The sequence below is a fragment of the Mauremys mutica genome, chromosome 2, assembly GCF_020497125.1.
Source record: "Mauremys mutica isolate MM-2020 ecotype Southern chromosome 2, ASM2049712v1, whole genome shotgun sequence".
Classification (NCBI taxonomy): domain Eukaryota; kingdom Metazoa; phylum Chordata; order Testudines; family Geoemydidae; genus Mauremys; species Mauremys mutica.
The window spans coordinates 293,054,893-293,079,515 of record NC_059073.1 but is presented as its reverse complement, the minus strand read 5'-3'; the positions used below and the strand labels follow the sequence as shown (position 1 = coordinate 293,079,515).

Here is a 24,623-nt window from a genome sequence, read left to right as displayed (position 1 = left end):
GATTATTTTTGTGGCTTTCTGACTATATCAGGGCATCGTGCGCAATAGCTCGCTTGAACCGACTTTCACAGATTATGGCCCATTCCACCAGAGCTCAGGCATCCTCTGCAGTTTCTCTTCTAAGGGGCATTCCAATCTCAGATTTGTAGATCACCCAGCTGGGTGAGGGTGTGAACTGAACTCCAGCACTGCTTGTTGGAGAGCTCCAGATCAAACACCCACTTTAGCAGAGCTGTCTTACTCACTTTCAGTAGACTCTGAGCATCCACCTCCTGGACAGACTATCATGACTTGTGTGTTACCAGATGAATACACATGGACAATCACAAAAAGAATGGTTACTTGAAGAACAACAGTTATTGTTAACTAAGATGTATTGTTCACACATTCCACAACCTTCCCTGCCCTTCTTCCCCACTACTGTGGAGTCCTGTACCACCTAGATTCTGATTTAGGAAGCAACTGAAGGGTGATTGTGATGGCCCTCATTCCTTTATGCCCTTGGCTGCGGAGAGTGAGAGGGTATCTAGGGCACAGGTGTGGCCCCAGCAAACGCCAAAAGAACCTATCTCATATGAGGCACACGTGTTCTCCACATGTATTCCACATCTTGAAGAACCACAGTTACTGTAGAGTAAGTAACTGTTCTTCCTTTGCTAGAGGTTTTGGTAACTGCAAGGACAAGATATTTGTCACAGGGCTTAAAGGTAGGGAAAGCAACTGGAAGGGTATACTTTTCCCCAGTGTGCAAGGGTGAAAGCATCTATTTCAGACGCGTCTGATGTTAATTTCTGTTGTACCTTGTCATACTTGCTTTTTACAATAAGAACAGAGAGACAATAGGAGATGAAATATGAGAAGCCTTTGCTAAAGCTTTTCAGGCAACGACAGACCAGTGTCAAGAAATGATAGTGTAGTTGGAAATGGCTTAGGCCAGCACAGTGGGAGAGGTAATGCACTGAGGCAAGATGCCAAATTCCACAATTGTCCTGACCAGCTGCTTTGTAGAAGGCTTTTACACCTTTTACCCCAATATAAAGTGACCCGATATAACATGAATTCAGATATAACACGGTAAAGCAGCGCTCCGGGGAGGGGGGGCAGGGCTGCACACTCTGGCAGATCAAAGCAAGTTCGATATAACACCGTTTCACCTATAACACGGTAAGATTTTTTTGGCTCCCGAGGACAGCGTTATATCGGGGTAGAGGTGTATTTTGGGGTGTCTCATGCCGAACTTTCTGTATCACATCCGTGACAAAGGGCTAAGATTAAAAAGGGGCATGATTTGTAACTGCTTAGCTACATGGGTGACTTTCCTATGTATAGAATTTAACAGTACTGGCAGGTGCTAATTACAAATTATGTCTGTACAACACTGGGGTTGTGAGTGGGGAGAGAGGATTCATGTATATTAGAATAACCTGTTGTTTTTATTTTCAGACAAGCCTCTTCACTTGCACTTTGAAACCTTACTAAGAGATGACAGGCAGCATAGATTGAGCCATAAGCTCAAGGCTCTGAAGATGTCCCATTTTGGAAAGAAGCCACAAGATCTAACCAACGTTTTCCCAAAGCTAGGCCTGTCACCTCTCTCTGCATCCAGTAAGTTCAGCTGAGATGGGGTGTAAACTTACATGTAGGTTTTAACAGGTGACCAAAGTGCAACCCTACATTGTAGCCTACAGTTCCTGTCATTTCTGTAGAAAGTAGCAATAAACTCAGTACATAAACGTAAGGTGGTGATTGGCTTTGGCATGTTGCAAATTGCAGAAGTTCTCATCGCCTCAATGGGAAGCCTGCTTTTGGTTAGATGACCAAATAAATGGCTACTGCAGAAACCCAGACAGAGTGATTGGGAATGAACTAACAAGCAAGTCAAAGAAGATAAATTTTTTGATCCTTGTGTGTGCTAAAGCAAAGCCATGTGTGTATCCACCTGCCAAGAGTGCCTGGCAAATCCCTGCCAAATATTTCTGTTTCAGTTGTGTTCAGAGCTGCCACTGTTGCTCTTCACTGTCTTCTCTTGTACTCTTTTCTGTTTTTCTAGGTTCCTGTTTCTTTTAGCCCGTTAAAGGGCATGATATTAAAACTATCCATAGAAGTTAAGCTCTTATGAAAGCTGACAGACTCACCCCAGACTAAAAACTAATTCCATGTTAGAAAGAATTAAACTCCAGTTATAGCATCCTGGCTTGTTTAATGTACCATGGTGGGTGTTCTAATTTGTTTTTTTAAAAGAATATATTTTCTTATATCCAGTACTTGCAGAAAATAGCAAGAGTAGTGTGCAGCCTGCAAGGCAGACATGTCCATGGAGTTCTAATAATGGGGCCCACAGCTGCTGACTCTGACGTACTTATTCGTTTTGCAGTTGTTGATATGAATTATCATGAACAAACCAGAGAACATTTAAAGAAAAGAACTTTATGCTGAAAATACAGATTGGCACCAGGCAGTGTGGTGTTTGGCATTTGGTGCACATCCCATGTGCGTTCAGCTTTGTGCCTTCAGCTGTATGAAAAGGGAAGCACTATATACATTGGCTTAACAATAGTTAATTTTATCCTACCCATTGTTTTCAGTCTGTTTGTTTCTCTTTGAGAGAGGAGGTTACTTGCAAAGACTGTAGATGTCATCCATCCAATAGTTGGTTCAAGAGGCATCCAGTAGAGAATGGTCAGGCTGTTAGCACTGAAGTAACTCACCTTTCCAGGTATAAGGAACCTACTAAAGAAGGCAAACTATTACACTTAAATATAAACTCCATCAGTCTTGCATCCTGTGTCAGTTTCCATAGCTTTACTATGTGCTTTAGAATAGCTGCTGTAGTATTCTGTTTTAGGTCCCTTCTGTTCAGGGATTAATCTTGGCTTCTCTCCAGTGGTGTCAAAGAGAGCCTTTCTCTTATAGCAAATGCTACTGCTGCCAGCAGTGCATATTCAGTGTTTTCGCTGATAATAATTCACTTCCTTTGATTCATGTTTGAGAGGACACATCAGTCTTTCTGTGCAGTTTCAGTTGACTGCGGTGGTATTCTTCACTTCCTGTCCTAAAACTGTGTACTGTGGTTGAGATAATTTGATCAGCTGCTGCATTTTAGTGGCGGGTGAAAAGATCTTTATATATCACTTCCCCTCCTCAGTAAGTGTTATGGGGCTTAATTATAGTGGTCAATAGTGGTTTGTTTTTTTTTAATTAATGTGATACACAAAAGAGTAATTCAAAGATGGGGCTAATGTGATCAGTTCAACGTATGAGGAAGATTCTTGGTGGCCACTTTTTGGACATACTGGAGGGGAGTCTGTGATGAATATAACTATAAAAAACAGTAAACACCCACCAAAGATGAATTTCCCAAGTGATATGTTCAATTCTGTGCAGTGCTGATGGTTTCACTTGGGGTTTCTGACTTGTAGATTTCCCCCCCCCCATTTCCTTGATTTTAGCATTTCTTCCACAATACAGAGTGCATTCACCAGCTGGATTCTGGTGGACTGACAGATAGGAGCAGCAATGACTTATGAACAAATTACTCTGGCTTTACTTGGGTTCTCTGTTCATGTGCTTTATTAACAGGTTCATTGTTTAAAGGGGAGAGGCAGCTTAAAGGAACAGACAATCACAGCTTGCTTGTTCCTGGTTCTCAGATACATAAACATAGTCCTTTGATGCACCACCTACCATCTTTGTATCTAGAAACTCCTCCACCCCCATCTTCCAGCCAGTCCCCTTCCACTGCTAATTCAACAATGGTGAGTCAGAACATAATCTGTGTCAAACAAACCTAAAAAAGGGAGCAGTTTTTAATGCAGCTGGGGAACATCTGCGTTGCTGGACATTGCCAACAGATGCTAGACTCATAGTGGGCACCCTATGCCAAAGCTATGGGAGGGGAGTCCTTGCCTGCCAGTAGGCTGCAGGGACAATCTGGAAATGCCTTTATTAAAAAGAGCTGATATTAAACAGACAGTACCAACTACTTGCTTCAGTTGTCTTAGCCAGGACCCAAAGTGGCTAGGGTGCCTGCTCTACCACCATCAGGGCCAGCATATATGGTCTATAAATTTGATACTAAGCATTCACCATCAATAAAGACAAGGGCAAAGTAATTCACTTAGGAAGGAACAATTGAATGCACAACTACAACATGGGAAATAAATGGCTAGGTGGCAGTACTGCTGAAAAGTATCTGGGTATTATAGTGGATCAAAAATTGAATGTGAGTCAACAATGTGATGCAGCTGTGGAAAAAAAGCAAATATGATTCTGGGGTGTATTAGCAGGAGTCTTATACGTCAGATACAGGAGGTAATTGTCCTGCTTTATTCAGCACTGATGGGGCCTCAGCTGGAGTACTGTGTCCAATTCTGGGCACCACACTTTAGGAAAGATATGGACAAATTGGAGAGAGACCAGAGGAGAGCAACAAAAAATGATAAAGGGTTTAGAAAACCTGACCTATGAGGAAAGGTTAAAAAATCTGGGCATGTTTAGTCTTGAGAAAAGAAAACTAAGGCGGGACCTGGTAACAGTCTTAAAATACATTAAAGGCTGCTATAAAGAGGACTTTGATCCATTGTTTTCCATATCCACTGAAAGTACAACAAGAAGTCATGGGTGTAATCTGCAACAAGGGAGATTTAGGTTAGATAGGAGGAGAAACTTTCTAACTATAAGGGTCTGGAATAGGCTTCTAAGGGACATTGTGGAATCCCCACAATTGAAGGTTTTTAATAAAAGGTTGACTGAACACCAGTCAGAGATGGTCTAGGATTAGTTGTTCCTGCCACAGTGCAGCGGGCTGGACTATATGACTTTTTGAGGTCTCTTCCAGCCCTACATTTCTATGATTCTGTAAGTCCTGTGCATAAACAAATCCTTGTGTGAGCTCTGTGACTCCACTTTGTTTTGATTACAAATTAAGTGGGAGAGAAGGGAATTGTTCTGGACTTCTCTGAACAAAGCAAAAATATCAACAGGAAATTGTTTTTAATATTTGCTTACTGTTTTGGAGAGGCAGGGAGGGGAAATGCTATATCTCACAATAGTCATTTGTATAAGCCCATATAGGATAAGCATTGACTGGCTCCTGTCCAGGCCTCTGTGGATATGGGGAGACTGCTGGGTTGGAGGGAGGAGACTTTGAAGTAGCAATTATTACATTTATTGCTCTCCTCCCCGCCCCCCCCCTCACCCCCCACACACACTATTTTTGACCAATGGGGAGCTGTTTCAGGCTTGATGGATAGAAGCAGATGGCGCAATCCCAAAGCTGAACTTTTTTCCTGTTGCCCAGATAGCTTCAGCAGGGCTGACCCATCTCCATCCTGCGTTGTCTGCTCCAGATCCATCTCATGCTTCACTGCTATATCCAGAATATTTGAAGACTATTCTTTGAGGACTCCCTCACAGAGTCTACTGACATTGTCAGCTCACTTGCTTGGAGCCCCATTACCAGAAGCTGTCCATCTTTCTGGCCCCACCTTCTATAGGCAACTCCATTGGGAATGCCCAGCTGCAGTTGTCTAGGGGTAGAGTTGGAAGTTGGGCCTGTTAGCCTTCCTTGCTCTGGAGTGGAACGATCTCTTCAGAAGCTTCCTGGACCAAATTCTAAAGGATGTTATGGACACGTCTTCCCATCTATGTTTCAAGTTTTTTACACTATGCTCATCACTGTGACATCCGAGCACCTAACTTTTGGCTGCTACTGACTTAATGTGCCTACATTGCAAAAACAAAAACACAAAACCACCCCTGCAGTAGTAAGTCTTAGAGTTCAAATCAACTGACTCAGGCTTGCACTTCAGGGCTAAAAATAACAGTATAGATGTTCCCACTAAGGCTGGAGTTCAGACTTTGAAACCTAGTGAGAGGGGAGAGCTTTGAGTCTGAGCACCAGCCCAATTGTACTCCATTTAGCCCTGTAGCATGAGCCCCACAAGTCCGACTCAGTTGACCCGGGTTCTGAGACTCGAGGCTGTTGGGGTTTTTTTTGCACCGTAGATATACCCGCAGTCTGGGTTTGAGCTCTTCACCTAGAACTGAGAGGGCTTTTGTTCCACTCTGAGTATGGAGACTTCCAAAAACCTGATTTACAAGTAGAGGGAAATCTTTGTTTCTCAGGGCTTGAGCTCAAATTCCAGTGCGGGGAGGAGACTTGCTTAGCTGAGAATAATTGAGTAATAAATAATACTTTGTTATGCTAGATGATCTAAAAACACTTTACAAATATTAGGATTGGCAACATCAACTATGATAGGTAAATATGCCTACTTTAGAGAAGAATAAATTGAGCCATAGGGTTTGCTTGATGTGGCCAGAATATCACAGCAGATTGGTGGAAGAACTGGGGGAAAAACGCAGGAATCCTGCTTACACCGTTACTCTGAACAGTAGATAACATGTACCTCTTGTTCTGGGGAAGTTGCTCTTTCCATGGTATGATTTAAATGTTCTTTTGTATTCACACTAATGCTCTGTCTGGTTTTTTTTTCCTTTCCACTCTGCGTGTGGTTTCAGGTCTCCTCAAAGAAAAGAAAAGTGGAATGTTCCTATGACATCAATAACATTGTGATCCCAATGTCAATGGCAGCAGCCACTCGAGTGGAGAAGCTGCAGTACAAAGAGATTCTAACACCAAGGTATCTGCAGTTGGGAAAGTATTAATAATTCCCATTGTGTTCTGTGTAGGGTGGTGTTGTTTTGGCTGTGAAAAGGGAAAGCTATTTCTCTTTTACTAAAGCTCTATCTTTCGTCAAGAAACAACAATAACTTAAATTAAGACAGTATATCTTTAAAAAAAAAAAAAGATGCAGTTTGCCACTTCAAAGGTAATTTCATGGCAGCATCGCTCACTGGCCAACTAGCATATGGCAGTAGTGTTTGTGCTGGGTCAATGCTTCCTGGCTGATGGCTGAAAATTCCCAGACATGAAAAAGATTAGCAATGGAAATTAGTCTCTTGTTCAGTTGTTGGCACATGTCATTGTAGGTATATTAGCAGACCAGGCAAAGAGCTTTGAATTGTATGAGTGCTTCAAGGTATAATTACTAGTTTCAGAAAGATTGAAATAGCAGAGATACTGCTATAGGAGTGAGGACTGTTGGAAGAGCTGTGCAGTACTGCATGGAGTTCTGCATGGAGTTTCTGCGCATCCTATTTCCTGGTTCTGATTACTATTATTATTTATTCAGCATCCAGTGTTCTGTGTACCTCCAACTTGTAGTGAGATCTCTGCCCCTTGCAATCTCTGTAGACAAAATACAGACAAGTCTTTTATGTAAAAGGGCGATAAAGTGATTGATTGGTCATGGTTGATGAGATGGTCATTAGTTCCACAGTTGTTCATTGTTCACTTTCATGCGCCCTACCATTTTTGCCTTCCCTCAAAGCCTGTCAAAACAGAGTCCAATGAGATTGAATTTATCAGGCTTCTGTTGTCACATCGCTGGCTGGTGTATACATGATAAATCTAAATCTATGACTTCTAGGAGCGCTGCAAGATAAGTGGTGTGCTTGTATGTGTGTATGTCTGTACTAGGAAGCTTTGTCAGTAAAACTAATCACCTTTGGTCTAGTGTCCAGTAGCCATGGGGAAGTAACTATCAAGCCAGGTCTTGGCTCTGGGTCTTAGCCAAGAGGGTGACATGGCAGAGAGTGCAGAATTGTTCTGACATTGAATGTTCTTTCCTGCAGCTGGAGAGTGGTAGAGCCCAAAGATGTGGAGCCACTGGATCATATGGACTCTGAGGTGAGACAAAATCTACTTTGTCACACTTTCTGGTCTCGAGCACTATTGACAAATTATAAATGTCTTTAGAAGCAACGTCTGATTGGCATTTTGTATTATTAGAAGTAAAGACTGAGTGTAAACTGCTAAGCCTGCAGGCTTTATTAAGCAAAGTCTGTAGTAAATGTCCCGCCACAGTGCACAGCTTAATCAGTGAACTGCTAGTATATGCATGAGGGTCAAAGCGTGCCTCTGTCAGGAACACAACCGGGACGTGGGCAGTCATGCCTACTGGTCCAAGCATGGGGGTAGCCAAGAGGTTAGAGATGAGCCACAAATCAGGGCCCCAGGACACCTAGGCACATAATTGAGGCTATAACCAATGGGTGAGCCAGAGATGTAGTTGGGAACTGAAGCCGGGGGTCAGAGCCAGAGATGTCAGGGACACAGAGTAGGGTAGGAACCTGGAGCAGGTACATGCTGAATGGGAGCAGAAACAGGTACAGGAAGCAGAAACTGGAGCAGGCACAAAAGCAGATTGGGAGTAGCAGCAGGTACATAATACAGGAAGGAGGATCAAGTGCAGCTGTTGAGTGGACTGCATTGAGCAGCCCACGAGTTCTGGCTTTTTCTGGGTCAGGTAGTAGCTTAGCCCTATCCCTTCACCAATCAGGAAGTACAGTCAATTAGGTAGCCCCTGCCAGGATCAGCTATGCCCAGTATGTTACTAGGAGACTGACCCTATTGCAGCTGGCTCCCTTGACAGCAAATGCCCTCAACTCTCAAGGGTGCCTTCTAGGGGCCTTATGGCCCAGTTTTTCGAGGTTCTTCTGGTGGAAAGCATGTATGAGCTCCAGAGCACAGACATTCTCTTCTGGACCGTAACCCTCTTAGTCCACCAGGTTGTAAAATAGACCTCGGATTCATTTAGAATCCAGGATTTCTTGCCTTTCATATTCTTCTTGATCCTGGACCTCCATGGGAGTGGGCCATGAAGCAGAGCGAGATTTTTTTGTGTAGGGCTTCAGGAAGGATATGTGAAAAACTGGATAGACTTTCACGGTTTTAGGCAGCTGGAGTCGGGTTGACTTGTTCAGCGATCTTGAACGGATGCAAGTATTGATAATCTTATTTGGCTGGTGGGTGGGAGGATTTGAGATGTTTAGCAGACAGCCAGACCTTATTACCCACTCTTAGTATGTGTGCAACTTGGTGATCTTGGTCAGCATGGTGTTTATAAGTTTCCTTGGTGGCTTCCAGATGCTCCATAAGTTCCTGGTGAACTTGGTGAAGGTGGGTAACAAGGTCTGTCCTCAACAAGAACTTGAGTCAGCAGATGCGGCTAGAGGGAACTGAGAGTGAAAGCTGTAATTGGCAAAAAAAAAAAAAAAAAAAAAAGGACTGTTGTGGATGGAGGCGTAGACAGAGGTATTGTAAGCGAATTCAGTGTATGGCAGGAGAGTGACCAGTTATCTTGGCGATAGTTAAAGAAGCATCAGAAATATTGCTTGAGGATTTGATGTACCTGCTGTTGATCTATGGGTGGTAGGCTGAGAAGATGAAGAGTTCAATTCCTAGGATTTTATGGAGTTCATGCCAGAACTGGGAAGTGAACTGTGGGCCCCAATCAGACACTATTCCAACTGGCAGTCCATGGAGCCAAAAAACATGGTTTAAGAAAATGCAGACTGTTTCGTGAGTATTGGGGGGAGAGCGAAAAGAAATAAAACACACCATCTTCATGAACAGATCAATGGTTTCCAGGATGACGGTGCAACCATGGGAGAAAGGGAGCTCTACAAGAAGTTCTTTGCGACCATGGACCAGCACTGAGGTGGGGTGGCAGAAGCTGGAGGAATCCAAGCATCTTAACACGTTGGCCCTTGCTTTGAAAGCTTAGATCAGAGAAGTCAATGTATTTCTTCACGTCAATACTCACCCTTGGCCACCAGAAACTTCATACCTCCAAGTCCTGAGTCTCATGGTGTCCAAAATGGCCAGCACCTACGGTGTCAGGGCACATTCTTAACACTTTGAGTCTGGGCTGATCATCTAGAATGTAAAAGTGCTTGCTAAGATATAGTGGACCATTGTGCAAATGGAAGCCTAAGCTGAATGGTGCATTGGAGGTATCAAGGGTCTCATAGAGTTTGGCTGCTTGCAGGTCTTTTGGGAGTAGAGCCCGAATAAGAGATGGTAAATCCTGGGCTGTTGTTCCACCAACAGAATTAGGGTACGTCTACACTACGGGACTATTCCGAATTTGCATAAACCGGTTTTGTAAAACAGATTGTATAAAATCCAGTGCGCGCGGCCACACTAAACACATTAAATCGGTGGTGTGCATCCACGGTCCGAGGCTAGCATCGACTTCTGGAGCGTTGCACTGTGGGTAGCTATTCCATAGCTATCCCATAGTTCCCGCAGCCTCCCCCGCCCCTTGGAATTTCCGGGTTGAGATCCCAGTGCCTGATGGGGCAAAAATCATTGTCGCGGGTGGTTCTGGGTACAGCCTCACCCCTCCCTCCCTGAAAGCAGCAGACAAGCGTTTCGCGCCTTTTTTGCTTGGTGAACTGTGCAGACGCCATAGCACAGCAAGCATGGACCCTGCTCAGCTCAATACCACAATCGTGGATGTTTTAAACACCTCGCGTACTCTCGTGCAGTATATGGTGAACCCGGACCTTCACACCGAGGCGAGGAGGAGGCGGATACGGCAGCGCGGCGATGACAGTGATGAGGATGTAGACACAGAATTCTCTCAAACCGCGGGCCCCTGCGCTTTGGAGATCCTGATGGTAATGGGGCAGATTCTATCCATTGAACGCCGATTTTGGGCCCGGGAAACAAGCACTGACTGGTGGGACCGCATTGTGTTGCAGGTGTGGGACGATTCCCAGTGGCTGCGAAACTTTCGCATGCGTAAGGGCACTTTCATGGAACTTTGTGACTTGCTTGCCCCTGCCCTGAAACGCCATAATACCAAGATGAGAGCAGCCCTCACAGTAGAGAAGCGAGTGGCGATAGCCCTGTGGAAGCTTGCAATGCCAGACAGCTACCGGTCAGTCGGGAATCAATTTGGAGTTGGAAAATCTACTGTGGGGGCTGCTGTGATGCAAGTAGCCAAAGCAATCACTAAGCTGCTGCTACGAAAGGTTGTGACTCTGGGAAACGTGCAGGCCATAGTGGATGGCTTTGCTGCACTGGGATTCCCTAACTGTGGTGGGGCGATAGATGGAACCCATATCCCTATCTTGGCACCGCAGCGCCAGGGCACCCAGTATGTAAACCGGAAGGGGTACTTTTCAATGGTGCTGCAAGCACTGGTGGATCACAAGGGACGTTTCACAAACATCCACGTGGGATGGCCAGGGAGGGTTCATGACGCTCGCGTATTCAGAAGCACTACTCTGTTTAAACGGCTGCAGCAAGGGAATTACTTCCCAGACCAGAAAATAACAGTTGGGGATGTTGAAATGCCTGTCGTTATTCTGGGGGACTCAGCCTACCCCTTGATGCCATGGCTCATGAAGCCATACACAGGCAGCCTGGACAGTGGTCAGGATCTGTTCAATTACAGGCTGAGCAAGTGCAGAATGGTGGTGGAATGTGCATTTGGCCGTTTAAAGGCGCGCTGGCGCACATTACTGACTCGCTCAGACCTCAGCCAAACCAGTGTCCCCATATGTTATTGCTGCTTGCTGTATTCTCCACAATCTCTGTGAGAGTAAGGGGGAGACCTTTATGGCGGGGTGGGAGGCTGAGGCAAATCACCTGGCCGCTGATTACGCGCAGCCAGACACCAGGGAGATTAGAAGAGCACACCAGGAAGCGGTGCGCATCAGAGAAGCTTTGAAAACGAGCTTCATCAATGGCCAGGGTACAGTGTGACTGCTGTGTTTGTTGATGAACACCCACCCCCCCTTGATTGACTCATTCCCTGTAAGCAACTCACCCTCCCCCTTCGAGTACAGCTTACTTATGCAAATAAAGTCATTCTCGTTTAAAAATCATATATTCTTTATTAATTCATTATAAAAAGAGGGAGAGAAGTAAGGGTGTGTTTTGGGAGGAGGATAGGAGGGATGGAGAAGGCCATTAAAAAAATTTCACAGTAATGACAGCCTTCTGGTTGGGCTGTCCACGGGGGTGGAGTGGGTGGGTGCACGGAGCCTCCCCCCACGCGTTCTTACACGTCTGGGTGAGGAGGATGTGGAACATGGTGAGGGTTGAGGGTGGTGATACAGGGGCTGCAGCGGCACTCTGTGATCCTGCTGCCGTTCCTGAAGCTCCACCAGACGCCGGAGCATGTCAGTTTGATCACGCAGCAGCCCCAGAGTTGCATCCCGCCACCGCTGATTTTCCTGCCGGTCTTCCTGCCGCCACCTCTCATCTCGGGTGTCCCTCCTGTCCTCACGTTCACTGGCCTCTTTCCTGTAATTTGATACCACGTCCTTCCACTCATTCAGATGAGCTCTTTCATTGCGTGTAACTTCCATAATATCCGAGAACATTTCATCTCGCGTCTTCTTTTTCCTCCGCCTTATCTGTGCTAGCCTTTGGGATGGAGGAGGACTCTTGAAAAATTTGCAGCTGCATGAGGGCGAGAAATATTTAAAAAGATACGTTTTACAGAACAATGGTTATACTCTTTCACAGTGAACAGCACTATTCACCTTACATAGCACATGTGATTTCCCTACAAGGTCGCATTTTTCATCTTAATACTGAGTGCCTGCAGCTCTGGAGTTACAGATCTCACAGACACAGGTCCGGGCATCAGAATTCAGCTTGCATGCGGCCATGGTAAGCCACTGTCTTTCGGCGTCTGTAGTGATTTACCCCTCCCCCCAACGCATGGCTAATACCACGCTAGCTCCCTGCTAATCAACACCCTTCCCACCCACCCCCCACCCCCTGCGAGGCTGGTAGCTTGGGAAAGCCCCGCTGACCAAACACAAAAAAGATCATCGGCATTTCACTCCTCCCCTCCCCCCGCTTGGCTACGTGCAGGAAAGGATTTTTTTTTAAGCTGCTGCAGTCCACGAACCCAGTAGGAAAATGGCCATCCCTCTTACTTAAATTCCTGATTTTTAACCAGGTTATCCTGAACGATATCACTTTGCTGAGGATAACACAGCGAGATAAAGAACGGATGCTTCTTGAATGCCAGCAATCACCGGGACCATACGCTGCTATGCTTTGCCATGCAATGATACCTGATTACTTGCTACATGCATGGCGTGGTAAAGTGTCCTACCATGGTGGGCGGAACAAGGCTGCCTTGCCCAGAAACCTTCTGCAAAGGCTTCTGGAGTACCTACAGGAGCGCTTCATCGATATGTCCCTGGAGGATTTCCTCTCAATCCCCGGACATGTTAACAAACTTTTCTAAGTAACTATACTGTCTGCGAATGCATCCCAAGTCCTCAGGGCAAATCAATCATTAAAAAACGCTTGCTTAAAAAAAAATGTTTGCTATTTGCAAAGGTACACTCACCAGAGGTCCCTTCCATGGCGCCATTGTCTGGGATAGTTGCTTGGGAGGGCTGAGAGGAGGGTAATTCCGTCAGGGTGATAAAAAGCTCCTGGCTGCTGGGGCTCACGGAGTGCTGTGTGCGCTCTGCTAGGTCGTCGTCCTCTTCTTCATCTTCATCTTCCCCGTCTGCATAATCCTCAGCCATGGCAGAGATTACAACCCCCACCTCGGAATCCACGGTCAGGGGTGGGGTACTTGTGGCGCAGCCCCCTAAAATTGCATGCAGCTCAGCATAGAAGCGGCATGTTTTTCGACCTGCCCCGGACCTTCCGTTTGCTTCTTTGGTTTTCTGGTAGGCTTGTCTGAGCTCCTTAACTTTCACTTTGCACTGCACTGAGTCCCTGCTGTGGCCTTTATCCGTCATAGCCTTAGAAATTCTTTCAAATACTTTTTCATTTCGTCTTTTGGAACGCAGTTCTGTTAGCACTGAATCCTCTCCCCATATAGCGATCAGATCCAGTACCTCCCGTGCAGTCCATGCTGGGGCTCTTTTTCGATTCTCAGGAGACTGCATTGTTACCTATGCAGATGAGCTGTGCGTGGTCACCTGTGCTGATGAGCTCTCCACGCTGGGGAAGCAGGAAATGAATTTCAAAAGTTCGCGGGGCTTTTCCTGTCTATCTGGCCAGTGCATCAGAGTTCAGAATGCTGTCCAGAGCGGTCACAGTGGTGCACTGTGGGATACCGCCCGGAGGCCAATACCGTCGATTTGCGGCCACACTAAACCTATTCCGATATGTTAATCCCGATATTAGCGCTACTCCTCTCGTCGGGGAGGAGTACAGAAACCGATTTAAAGAGCCATTAAAATCGATATAAGGTGCCTCCTAGTATGGACGGGTGTGGCGTTAAATCGGTTTTACGCTCCTAAAACCGATTTAAACGCCTAGTGTAGACCAGGCCATAGATGGTCGTAGCACAGTGTTTTGGGGAGTAGTGTTCATTCAGCATAGCATATTTGTCCTTGTGGGAAAGGCCGTCTGCTTTCGCTTTCCGTGATGCAGGGCAGTGGATAATATTGAAATCAAATCTGGCAAAGAAAAGTGACCACAGATCTGATTAAGCCATTCAAGGATATTCTAAGTTCTTGTGATCGGTGATGACCTGGATCAGGAACTGAGCCCCTCCAAAAAGTGTCGTCATTCTAGTCCCAGTTATCATAGTTCTTCTCAGCGGGGGTTAGTTTACGTGAATAATACACACGTGGATGGAGTTGGTGATGCGGTCCTGCATTTTGTGAAAGTACGGCCCTGATTGCAACATTTGAGATATCTGCTTCCATGGTAAAAAGTTTGGATACACAAGAATGGGAGCGGAAGGGAAGGCTTTCTTTAGCTTACTGAAAGCAGACTGTACTTGGGGAAGATGATAAAGCCAATGAACTCAATAGTGTCCTTATAAAATTTGCATTTCTCAGGTTTGATGTAAAGTTTGTTCTGGTGGAGTCTGTCAAGAATGTTGCGGACATGTTGCTCATGTAGTTCCTGGTTTTTGGAGAAGACAAGAATATCATCTAAATAAACAACAAATTGTTCCAGCACGTCCTGAAAATAGTCATTTACGAAATGCTTTAACATAGAGACATTATTTAGCTCAAAATGGCATAACTAGAATATAAGAACAGCCATACTGGGTCAGAACCAAGGTCCATCTAGCCCAGTATCCTGTCTTCCGACAGTGGCCAATGCCAGGTGCCCCAGAGGAAATGAACAGAACAGGGAATCCTCAAGTAATCCATTCTCTGTCAGTCATTCCCAGCTTCTGGCAAACTAAATACTCAAAATGCCTGAATGGAACCTGGAACATATCTTCCACTCATCACCTTCCTTGACATGAACCAGATTGCGGAGTCTCTGAAGTTTAAGGAAAAAACAGCCAAGCAAAGTATTTCAAAAAGTTCATTAAGTGGCAACGGGTAGCGAATTCGAACAGTCACTCTATTCAGAGACCACTGATCAATGCAGGGGCCAGGGAAATGTCTTTTTTCACACCAAAAAAGATTGGAAAAGACGGTTACTCACCGTAGTAACTGTTGTTCTTCGAGATGTGTTGCTCCTATCCATTCCAGTTAGGTGTGCGTGCCGTGCGTGCACGGCATCTCGGAACTTTTTTACCCTAGCAACTCCGGCGGGCCGGCTGGGCGGCCCCTGGAGTGGCGCCGCTATGGCGCTGAATATATACCCCAGCCGGCCCGTCCGCTCCTCAGTTCCTTCTTGCCGGCTACTCCGACAGTGGGGAAGGAGGGCGGGTCTGGAATGGATAGGAGCAACACATCTCGAAGAACAACAGTTACTATGGTGAGTAACCGTTTTTTCTTCTTCGAGTGATTGCTCCTATGCATTCCAGTTAGGTGATTCCCAAGCCTTACCTAGGCGGTGGGGTCGGAGTGTAATACCGCGGAGCCGAAGGCTGCGTCATCTCGAGACTGTTGCACCAACGCGTAGTGGGAGGAGAAGGTGTGGACCGAAGACCAGGTGGCCGCTCGACAGATGTCCTGGATGGGGACATGGGCCAGGAAGGCGGCCGACGAGGCGTGCGCTCTCGTGGAGTGAGCAGTGAGGCGGCATGGTGGCACACGAGCAAGCTCGTAGCAGGTCCGGATACACGCTGTGACCCAGGAGGAAATCCGTTGAGAGGATATCGGCTCGCCTTTCATGCGGTCAGCAACCGCTATGAACAGCTGGGGCGAGCGCCGGAAGGGCTTAGTCCGCTCGATGTAGAAAGCGAGCACCCTGCGGACGTCGAGGGTGTGCAGCTGTTGCTCCCGAGGCGAGGCATGCGGCTTCGGGAAGGACACCGGGAGGAAGATCTCCTGGTTGAGGTGGAAGGCTGACACCACCTTTGGGAGGAAGGCCGGATGTGGTCGAAGCTGCACCTTGTCCCCGTGGAAGACGGTGTATGGCGGACTAACCATCAGAGCGCAGAGCTCAGAGACTCGCCTCGCTGATGTAATGGCGACGAGGAAGGCCGTCTTCCAGGAGAGGTAGAGCAGGGAGCACGTGGCTAAGGGCTCGAAAGGAGGACCCATCAGCTTGGTCAGCACGAGGTTCAAATCCCAGGTCGGGGCAGGATGCCGCACCGGCGGGTACAAGCGGTCCAGGCCTTTAAGGAAGCGGGAAACCATCTGGTTAGAGAAGATGGACCTACCTTCCACGGATGGACGAAAGGCGGACACTGCTGCCAGGTGAACTCTCAAGGAGGAGACCGCAAGACCTTGCTCCTTAAGGTACCAGAGGTAGTCCAGGATAGTAGGGACAGGGACTATGAAGGGATTAAGGCCTCGCTGGTCACACCAGAGCGCGAACCGCTTCCATTTCGCCAGATAGGTGGAGCGAGTGGAAGGCTTTCTGCTCTCTAGTAGGACTTGCTGAACTGCCGCGGAACAGTCCCTCTCTGCGTGGGTCAACCACTCAGGTACCAAGCTGTAAGATGGAGGGACTGTAGGCTCGGATGGCGGAGTCTGCCGAAGTCCTGAGTAATGAGGTCCGGCCACAACGGGAGGGGGATGGGATCCCGAACAGAGAGCTCGAGCAGCAGGGAGTACCAATGCTGCCTCGGCCAGGCCGGAGCTACGAGAATGACGGTGGCTCTGTCCCTCCGAAGCTTCTGTAATACTCGATGGATGAGCGGGAACGGAGGGAAGGCATAGAGGAGGTGATCCTTCCAGGAATACAGGAAGGCATCCGACAGGGAGCCCGGCGCGTGACCCCGGAATGAGCAGAACAGGTGGCACTTTCTGTTCGCCTTGGATGCGAATAGGTCTACTTGGGGAAACCCCCACCTGCGGAAGATTGTGTGCACGACGTCGGGATGGAGAGACCACTCGTGGGAGAAGAAAGACCTGCTGAGATGGTCGGCCAGCGTGTTCTGTACTCCCGGAAGAAAGGACGCTTCTAGGTGAATGGAGTGGGTCACGCAGAAGTCCCACAGGAGCATCGCTTCCTTGCAGAGGAGGGAAGAGCGGGCTCCGCCCTGCTTGTTCACGTAGAACATTGCTGATGTATTGTCCGTGAACACTGTCACACAGCGGCCTTGCAGGTGGGTGCAGAAGGTGCGACAGGCCAGACGGATCGCTCGCAGCTCGCGGACATTGATGTGCAGAGCGAGCTCCTGGGGCGACCACAGGCCTTGGGTGTGAAGATCGCCCAGGTGAGCCCCCCAACCGAGCGCTGAGGCATCCGTGGTCAGAGTGGCGGACGGGCGAGGAGGGTGGAACGGGACTCCCGTACAGACAGTCTCCGGGTCTAACCACCAGTTGAGGGACTCGAGGGTTGGCCTGGAGACTGTGACCACCATATCGATGGGATCTCGATGCGGCCAATACACCGACGCGAGCCAAGTCTGGAACGGGCGGAGGTGAAGCCGCGCGTACGCGGTGACGTACGTGCATGATGCCATGTGGCCCAGGAGGCGGAGGCAGGAGCGCACCGTCGTGGTTGGGAAGGAGACGAGGTCCTGGATGAGGGAGACCATCGTCTGATGACGAGATTGCGGTAGGCAAGCCCGGGCCAAGGAGGAGTCGAGGACTGCTCCGATAAACTCCACCCGCTGCGACGGGATCAAGGTGGACTTCTCGGTGTTGATGAGAAGACCGAGTCGTCGGAAGAGGGACAGCATGTCCGTCAATTGGCCCATCACCAGCTGCCGAGACTGCCCGCGAACCAGCCAGTCGTCGAGATACGGGTAGACATGTATCCGACGACGGCGGAGGGCTGCGGCAACCATCGCCATGCATTTGGTAAATACCCTCGGTGCGGTGGAGAGCCCGAACGGCAACACGGCGAATTGGTAGTGGGCGTTGTTGACCACAAACCGGAGGTAACGTCGATGGGGAGGATAGATTGCGACGTGGAAGTAGGCGTCCTTCATGTCGAGGGCGGCAAACCAGTCTCCCGGATCCAGAGAGGGAATGATGGTCCCCAGGGTGACCATGCGAAACTTGGGCTTGAGCAGGTACTTGTTCAGCTCGCGAAGGTCCAGGATAGGACGTAGCCCTCCTTTCGCTTTGGGGATGAGAAAATAATGGGAGTAGAATCCCCTGCCCCGCCTGTCTTGAAGCACTGTTTCTATGGCACCCACGCTCAACAGAGTCTGGACCTCTTGTAAGAGGACTTGCTCGTGAGAGGGGTCCCTGAAGAGGGACAGGAAGGGTGGGTGGGAAGGCGGGGGCGAAACAAACTGAAGGCGGTATCCCGACTGGACTGTTTGAAGCACCCAGTTGTCTGTTGTTAATTGGGACCACGCCGAAAAGAAATGGGAAAGGCGGTTGTAAAATAAAGGGGAAGGATCCGGTAGGGAGAGTGATGGGCCGTCCTCGAGCGTCCCATCAAAAGGCCTGCTTGGCCCCCTGAGGGGCCTTGGAAGAGGCCTGGCCTTGGCTACGCCTATTGCCGGAAGGACGACGGCGGTTTGTAGCTGGTCGCCGGCTATTATACGGGCGGTAGCGTTGTTGGTTGAAGGACCGGGGGGGTTGCTGCCGGAAGGGCCTGCGCTGCGTTGCCGGCGTATGCATCCCGAGGGTGCGGATGGCAATGCGGCCGTCTTTCAGGGTCTGGATCCGGGAATCCGTCTTCTCGGAAAATAGACCCTGCGTGTCAAACGGCAGGTCCTGCAGTGTATATTGCACCTCCGGCGGCAGGGTGGAGGACTGCAGCCAGGCGATGCGCCGCATCGTCACGCCGGAGGCTAAGGTCCGAGCTCCGGAGTCCGCAGCGTCGAGGGCGGCCGTGATGGAGGACCTAGATGATCTCCTTCCCTCGTCTAACATCGCCGCGAACTCCTGGCGGGAGGCTGTTGGCAGGAGCTCTGTAAATTTCGCCAGGGACGCCATGATGTCGAAGACGTACCTGGCGAGGAGGACCATCTGGTTGGCAATACGCATCTGTAGTCCGCCAGCGGAATAGACCTTACGGCCTAACAGGTCCATACGTCGCGCGTCTTTCGACTTGGGCGCAGGGGCAGGTTGGCCGTGCCTCTCCCTGTCGTTGACCGACTGCACGACCAATGAGTCCGGGGTCGGGTGAGTATATAGATGCTCGTAGCCCGTGGGAGGAACAGAGTATTTGCGCTCAACCCCACGGGCCGTAGGAGGGATGGACGCAGGCGTCTGCCAGAGTGTGGTGGCATTCTTTTGAATCGTCCGCACGAATGGCAATGCCACTCGCACTGGAGCCTCTGACCCAACGACATTCATTATGGGGTCCTCGTCCTCCTGGACCTCCGCCTCCAGGAGAGCCATAGCCGTCGCCACACGGCGAAGTAGGTCCTCGTGCGCCTTCAAGTCTATCGGCGGAGGCTCCTTGGTCGACGCTCCGGCCACCGCCTCATCAGGTGAGGACGAGGAGGATAAGCCCTGGACGACCGCCTCCGACGATGGATCTGCTGCCTGCTCGCCAGGAGGGTCGGGCTGCGCGTGCCCCTGGGGTTCAGGCGGTATGGAACCCGCGCCTGGTGGCGAAGGGGCCGGTCGGCTGATTGTCGCCTCTGGAACCCTGCACTCGGACGCCGGGGCTCTCGGGGGGAATGGCACCCCCTGAGCCTCATACTGGGCCCAGGGAACCCAGAAGCCCCACGGCTGTGCTCCCTGAGGATGGCCCTGTGGGGTAGGTGGCAGGTGGCCGTAGCCGTCTCTCCCGGAAGCGACCGGGGCGGGATGGCCATGGAGGTGCCGAGGCGCTGACGGAATGCGCCGCCGAATAAGGCAGTCTGTCCCCGGACGGCAGCGAAGATCGATGCTGGTCTGATCGGTACCGGGATGGCGACCGGGAGCGACGTCCGTCACGGTGCCGGGAGCTCGACCTGGAACCGGATCTGCGGTGCGGGGAACGGTGCCGGGACGGAGACCTCAGCCGGTGCCGACGCGACGGCGACCTGGACCTGGTGCGACGCCGGGAGTGCGACCGGTACCGCGATGACGAGCGGTACCGGGACTGCGACCGGCGTCGCGACGGCGATCGGTACTGCGATGGCGAGCGGTGCCGAGATCGCGAGCGACGGGACGGAGATCTGCCATGGGACCGGGAACGTGACCGGGTGTGCCGTCCATGTCGTCTGTCCAGAGAGGGCGGCCGGGTCATTCTGGCCAGCTTTCCCGCCGACACGACAGCCCGCACCGGCGGTGCTGGGGGCTCGGTGCCTCTATGAGCTGAATCAGCTCACGCGCGGAAGAGAATGTCTCCGGCGTAGACGGCAGCCGGGGCTCAACCACGGTCGGTACTGGGGAGCGTGGTGGCGCCGGACTCGACGGCCCTTGCGGCGCCGGAGTCAAAGGCCCGGTGCACGACTTGTGCACGGCCACTGCGGGGGCCGCAGGTGGCGCAATCGTTTTCGCCGAGTCCTCAGCGCGGGCCTTAGCAAGCGCCTTCGCCAGCTTGTGTCTTTTTGAAGGCGAGAGCGAGTGGTGCCGGGTCTTCGTAGCCGCCTTCTGAGGCTGCGGGGCCGCGGTGCCTGAGCGGCTTGGTGCCGCTGGTGCGCTCTGCACCGAGGAAGCTCGCGGTGCCGGCGCGGACGGTGCCGGGGGCTGGAGCGACGCTTCCATCAGGAGCTGTTTTAAGCGGATATCCGCTCCTTGCGAGTTCGCGGTTTGAAGGTGGAACAGAGCGAACACTTATCTGTTCTATGTCCTTCGCCCAGGCAACGGAGGCAGGCGTCGTGCGGGTCTCCGGGCATAGGCCTCTGGCACGATGCGCAGGGCTTAAAGCCCGGTGCTTTGGGCATGAGCCCGCACCGGGGGAGGCAAAGGGGGAAACCCCCCCTTAACCTTATCTAAACACTAACTATCTAACTAACAGAACTGTAAAAACTAATCACTAAACTAACTATGTACAAACAAGTAGCGAGAGCTAGGGTTGTGGAGGACAGAGAGCACTCCACAGTTCCAACTGGCCGTCACGGGCGGTAAGAAGGAACTGAGGAGCGGACGGGCCGGCTGGGGTATATATTCAGCGCCATAGCGGCGCCACTCCAGGGGGCGCCCAGCCGGCCCGCCGGAGTTGCTAGGGTAAAAAAGTTCCGAGATGCCGTGCACGCGCGGCGCGCACACCTAACTGGAATGCATAGGAGCAATCACTCGACGAAGAACCCCTGCTGTAAAGGCAGAAGGACAAATAAACCCCTTCTGGAAATTCTTATGGAAGTATTCCTGGAACATCTGAAGGTTCAGTACTGAGAGGGAGTATGAAGTAATCATAATTGTGATGTGTTGGTAAGACATCTGCTCTCTTTTTATCAAAGACATCAGCGAAGTCTCGATATTTCCCCGCAATACCTAAAATGGTTGAGAGGGTGATGGAGAGAGCAGCAGCTATCTTTGAACTTCCCCCTTCAGCAGCTCCATTGTGAGAGGGTTTGGATCTGAAACCAACCTTGGGAGACGTAACTGGCAGCAGAATCTTGATGTAAAGTACACCATGCCTGATCCCTACTGGATGCGCAGGTCATGGTCAACCAGCCATGGAATGATGGGGGACTGAGCGGCACAAATAGTCCAAATTGCAGAATCTCCCGGTTGACCTGGAGTGTGGTCAGAGTCAGCAGTGTCATCTGGTGAACAATAGGGCCAGAGGAGGGGGGGACCCATCAATGGATTCCATCAAATCAGGGATGCTGTTTCACTGATCGGGGAATGTTATGGGTCCAAGTAAAATCTAGGTCCATGAAGTTGTTAGAGGCCCCTGAGTCCACCAGTGCCCTTAGCTAAACCCCAAATATGGCACGGTGTTGTAGCCAAAGAGGAAGTTGGAGGGTGGTGGCTCACTAGCCAGCTACAGCCAGGATACTGTTTGACATAAAGGGCTTTCCCAACTGGGGCAGGACACGAGTCTTACTGCGACACCACTGCACATAGTGCCCAGGTTCCCTGCAATATAAGCATAAATCTAGAGCTCGTTGCAGGTTCCTTTCTATGTTGGCAAGGCAAGGTCGAATTTCTTCAGCCTGTAGGTGTAGAAAATGGAACTCCCTTTCTAGTTGACATTTGGCCATGTGATCATCAATGCTGATGCACAGCCTGACCAGACCATTTAGGTCAGACAGTGGCTCTACCCACACCAGCTTGTCCTTGATTTCTTCATTCAAGCCATGCCGGAAATGGTAGTGTTGTGCTGCACTGCTTCATTCCATCTAGTGACAGCCACAAAGTGCCAGAATTCCATGGCGAATGGTCTATTCCCTAGCATAGGAGCCAGAGCACCCTTGGCAGAGCAGGTACAATTCAGATAAATCGAAACAACTGCCATGTCTTCACGGAATTCCTCAAGCTGCCCTAGCAAGGGGCTGGAAGTCTCCTTCCAGGTCAGGGCCTTCCCAGTTAACAGGCTGATAAGCCTAAATTGGGCATGGTCAGTGGGAAATGACAGAGGTCATCACATGAACAGGAGGCAGCATTGATTCAGGAAGTTGCAAAATTTCCCACAGTCACTGTCAAACTGAGCTAGCAGCAGAATTTTCAATTCCTGAGGTACCTGAGCCCTGGATAATGAGACTTGTGCCTGCAGGGCCATGATTTGGGTCTGTAGCTTCTGCAAGGTGCCAATTACCTCTGTGAGGAAGAGAGAGCCCTTAATGGGGGTCAACCTCACAGCAGAACCTCATCTTCAGTCTTTCTCTTGCAGGCTGCTCAATCTGTCAGGAACAGGACTGGGAGGTTAGCAGTTAGTCTTAGTGGTTGGAGTCATGGGGGGTGGCCAAGTCTGGAGGTTAGAGCTGAGCGGAGAATTTGAGCCATGGGATGTCCAGGGGCATAGTCAAGAGCAAAGCCAAGGTCAGAGCCAGGGATCAGAAGCCGAATACCAGAGCCAGTAGGTGAACTGGAGTCATGGTCAGGAAGCGGAGCTACGGATAGAGAAGGGCAGGCACAAGAGCAGGCTGGGCAGGAACAGGCGCACGAAGCAGGAACTGGAGCTGTCACAAGAGGAGGCACAGGCTGGAAGGGTGCAGGAGCAGGCACTGGGGAAACGTGATCAAACACAGCTGTGGGGTGGGATGCATTGAGCAGCCATCAAGCTCTGGCTGCTGCTGGGTCAAGTAGTAACTTAGCCCTGCCCCTCCACCAATCAGGAAGTGCAATCAGACAGCCCCTGCCAGGCTCAGCTATGCTCATTCTGTTGGTAGGAGATTGACTGTGCTGCAATTGGCTCCCTGACATCTGCATCAGCTGTTATGAAAAAGCATTTATTGGGTCATCCCTCTCTACAAGCAGCAGCCACAGCAAACCCTTGAGTGGTGCTTTAATGTTCTTGGCATCTGTTCACATGATCTATATAATAGAGGCTTTGTCTGTCTCAGAGAATCCAGACAATAGTCTGATACACAAACTTCAAATTCAGCGGCTCATGAAAAGTATGACTGCGTTAGTGATTCAAAACAGTGGTTCCAATTCCCCAGTTAAGGGAGATCTCACCAACCTGAGCAACCACAGATGATGTGATTGTATGGTATTGCTCAATGTTGGAAAGTCTCAACTCCCATCACAGAGGGCTTATTCAGTAAGAGAATTCATGTTGAGTTCTAGTGGGTTGCTGTGTTCTACAAAGAACAAATTGTGAAGAAAACTGTTCTATAGTTACATGAAAGAAACTTCTTTATATATTTACACACACGCACGCACACACACACACCAGCATGAACAGATGTCTGATCTTCCAGCATTCAGAATCCAATTATATAAATTAATATGCAAGTCGCATACAGCAGATTTTGTGATTTTTGACCAGCCAAACCTAAAGTGAAGATTAAATCCTTGTTAACTTGATCCTATGTGAATTGACTTCCATTTGGAAACCTTTTTTAAGGAACTCGGGGGGCAAAACAGACTCTGGTTTCTCCAGTATTGTCCAATAGGCATGGTTATCTACTGAGTTCCGTGGTACAGAATCACAAGATTTCTGCTACTTTGTACTTGACCAAACAGTAGTGTCACCCTGAAGACAGAATGTCATCTTTTGAATATTAGAGGGAAAACTAACTTTGTTCTTTTTCCTAGCTGGAAGACACTTCTGATGAGACCTATTTGAACCATCACACCAAGTATGAGGAGCTTGAACGAGCCCGATGGGATTCGTGGGCAGCAGTTGTTTCCCACAAGCGAGGAAACAGGTATCAATTTCTCATTAGCACTACGTAGCAAGGCATGGAAGCAAGAAGCTTTATTTCCTCTTCATGTTAAACTATACAGAGATCCTGCTTCGGGGTTGTCACATTCTGGGTTGCACTTCAGACCAGTGAGGGGTTGTGTTGTTGTAGCTCCCAACATGGGCCACTCACAACATGTGTTCTACACTGACCAGCTCTCTCCTGGACAGTTCAGGTATTAAAAATCCATTGTCCCTGTAAAGGGTTAACGTTCAACAATTT

The 24,623-nt window shown here is 49.6% G+C and overlaps 1 protein-coding gene across 10 annotated transcripts in view; it reads left to right on the top strand.

Moving 5' to 3' along the window:
• Positions 1-24,623, top strand: part of LOC123363114 (KAT8 regulatory NSL complex subunit 1-like) — a 160,879-nt gene that overhangs the window by 115,136 nt on the left and 21,120 nt on the right. For all 10 annotated transcript variants that reach the window (XM_045003909.1, XM_045003911.1, XM_045003908.1 and 7 more), the window contains 5 exons: positions 1,444-1,605; positions 3,580-3,755; positions 6,523-6,644; positions 7,699-7,753; positions 24,253-24,365. In XM_045003909.1, coding sequence (XP_044859844.1) covers positions 1,444-1,605; positions 3,580-3,755; positions 6,523-6,644; positions 7,699-7,753; positions 24,253-24,365 — 628 coding nt within the window. The remainder of the gene's footprint in view (positions 1-1,443; positions 1,606-3,579; positions 3,756-6,522; positions 6,645-7,698; positions 7,754-24,252; positions 24,366-24,623) is intronic.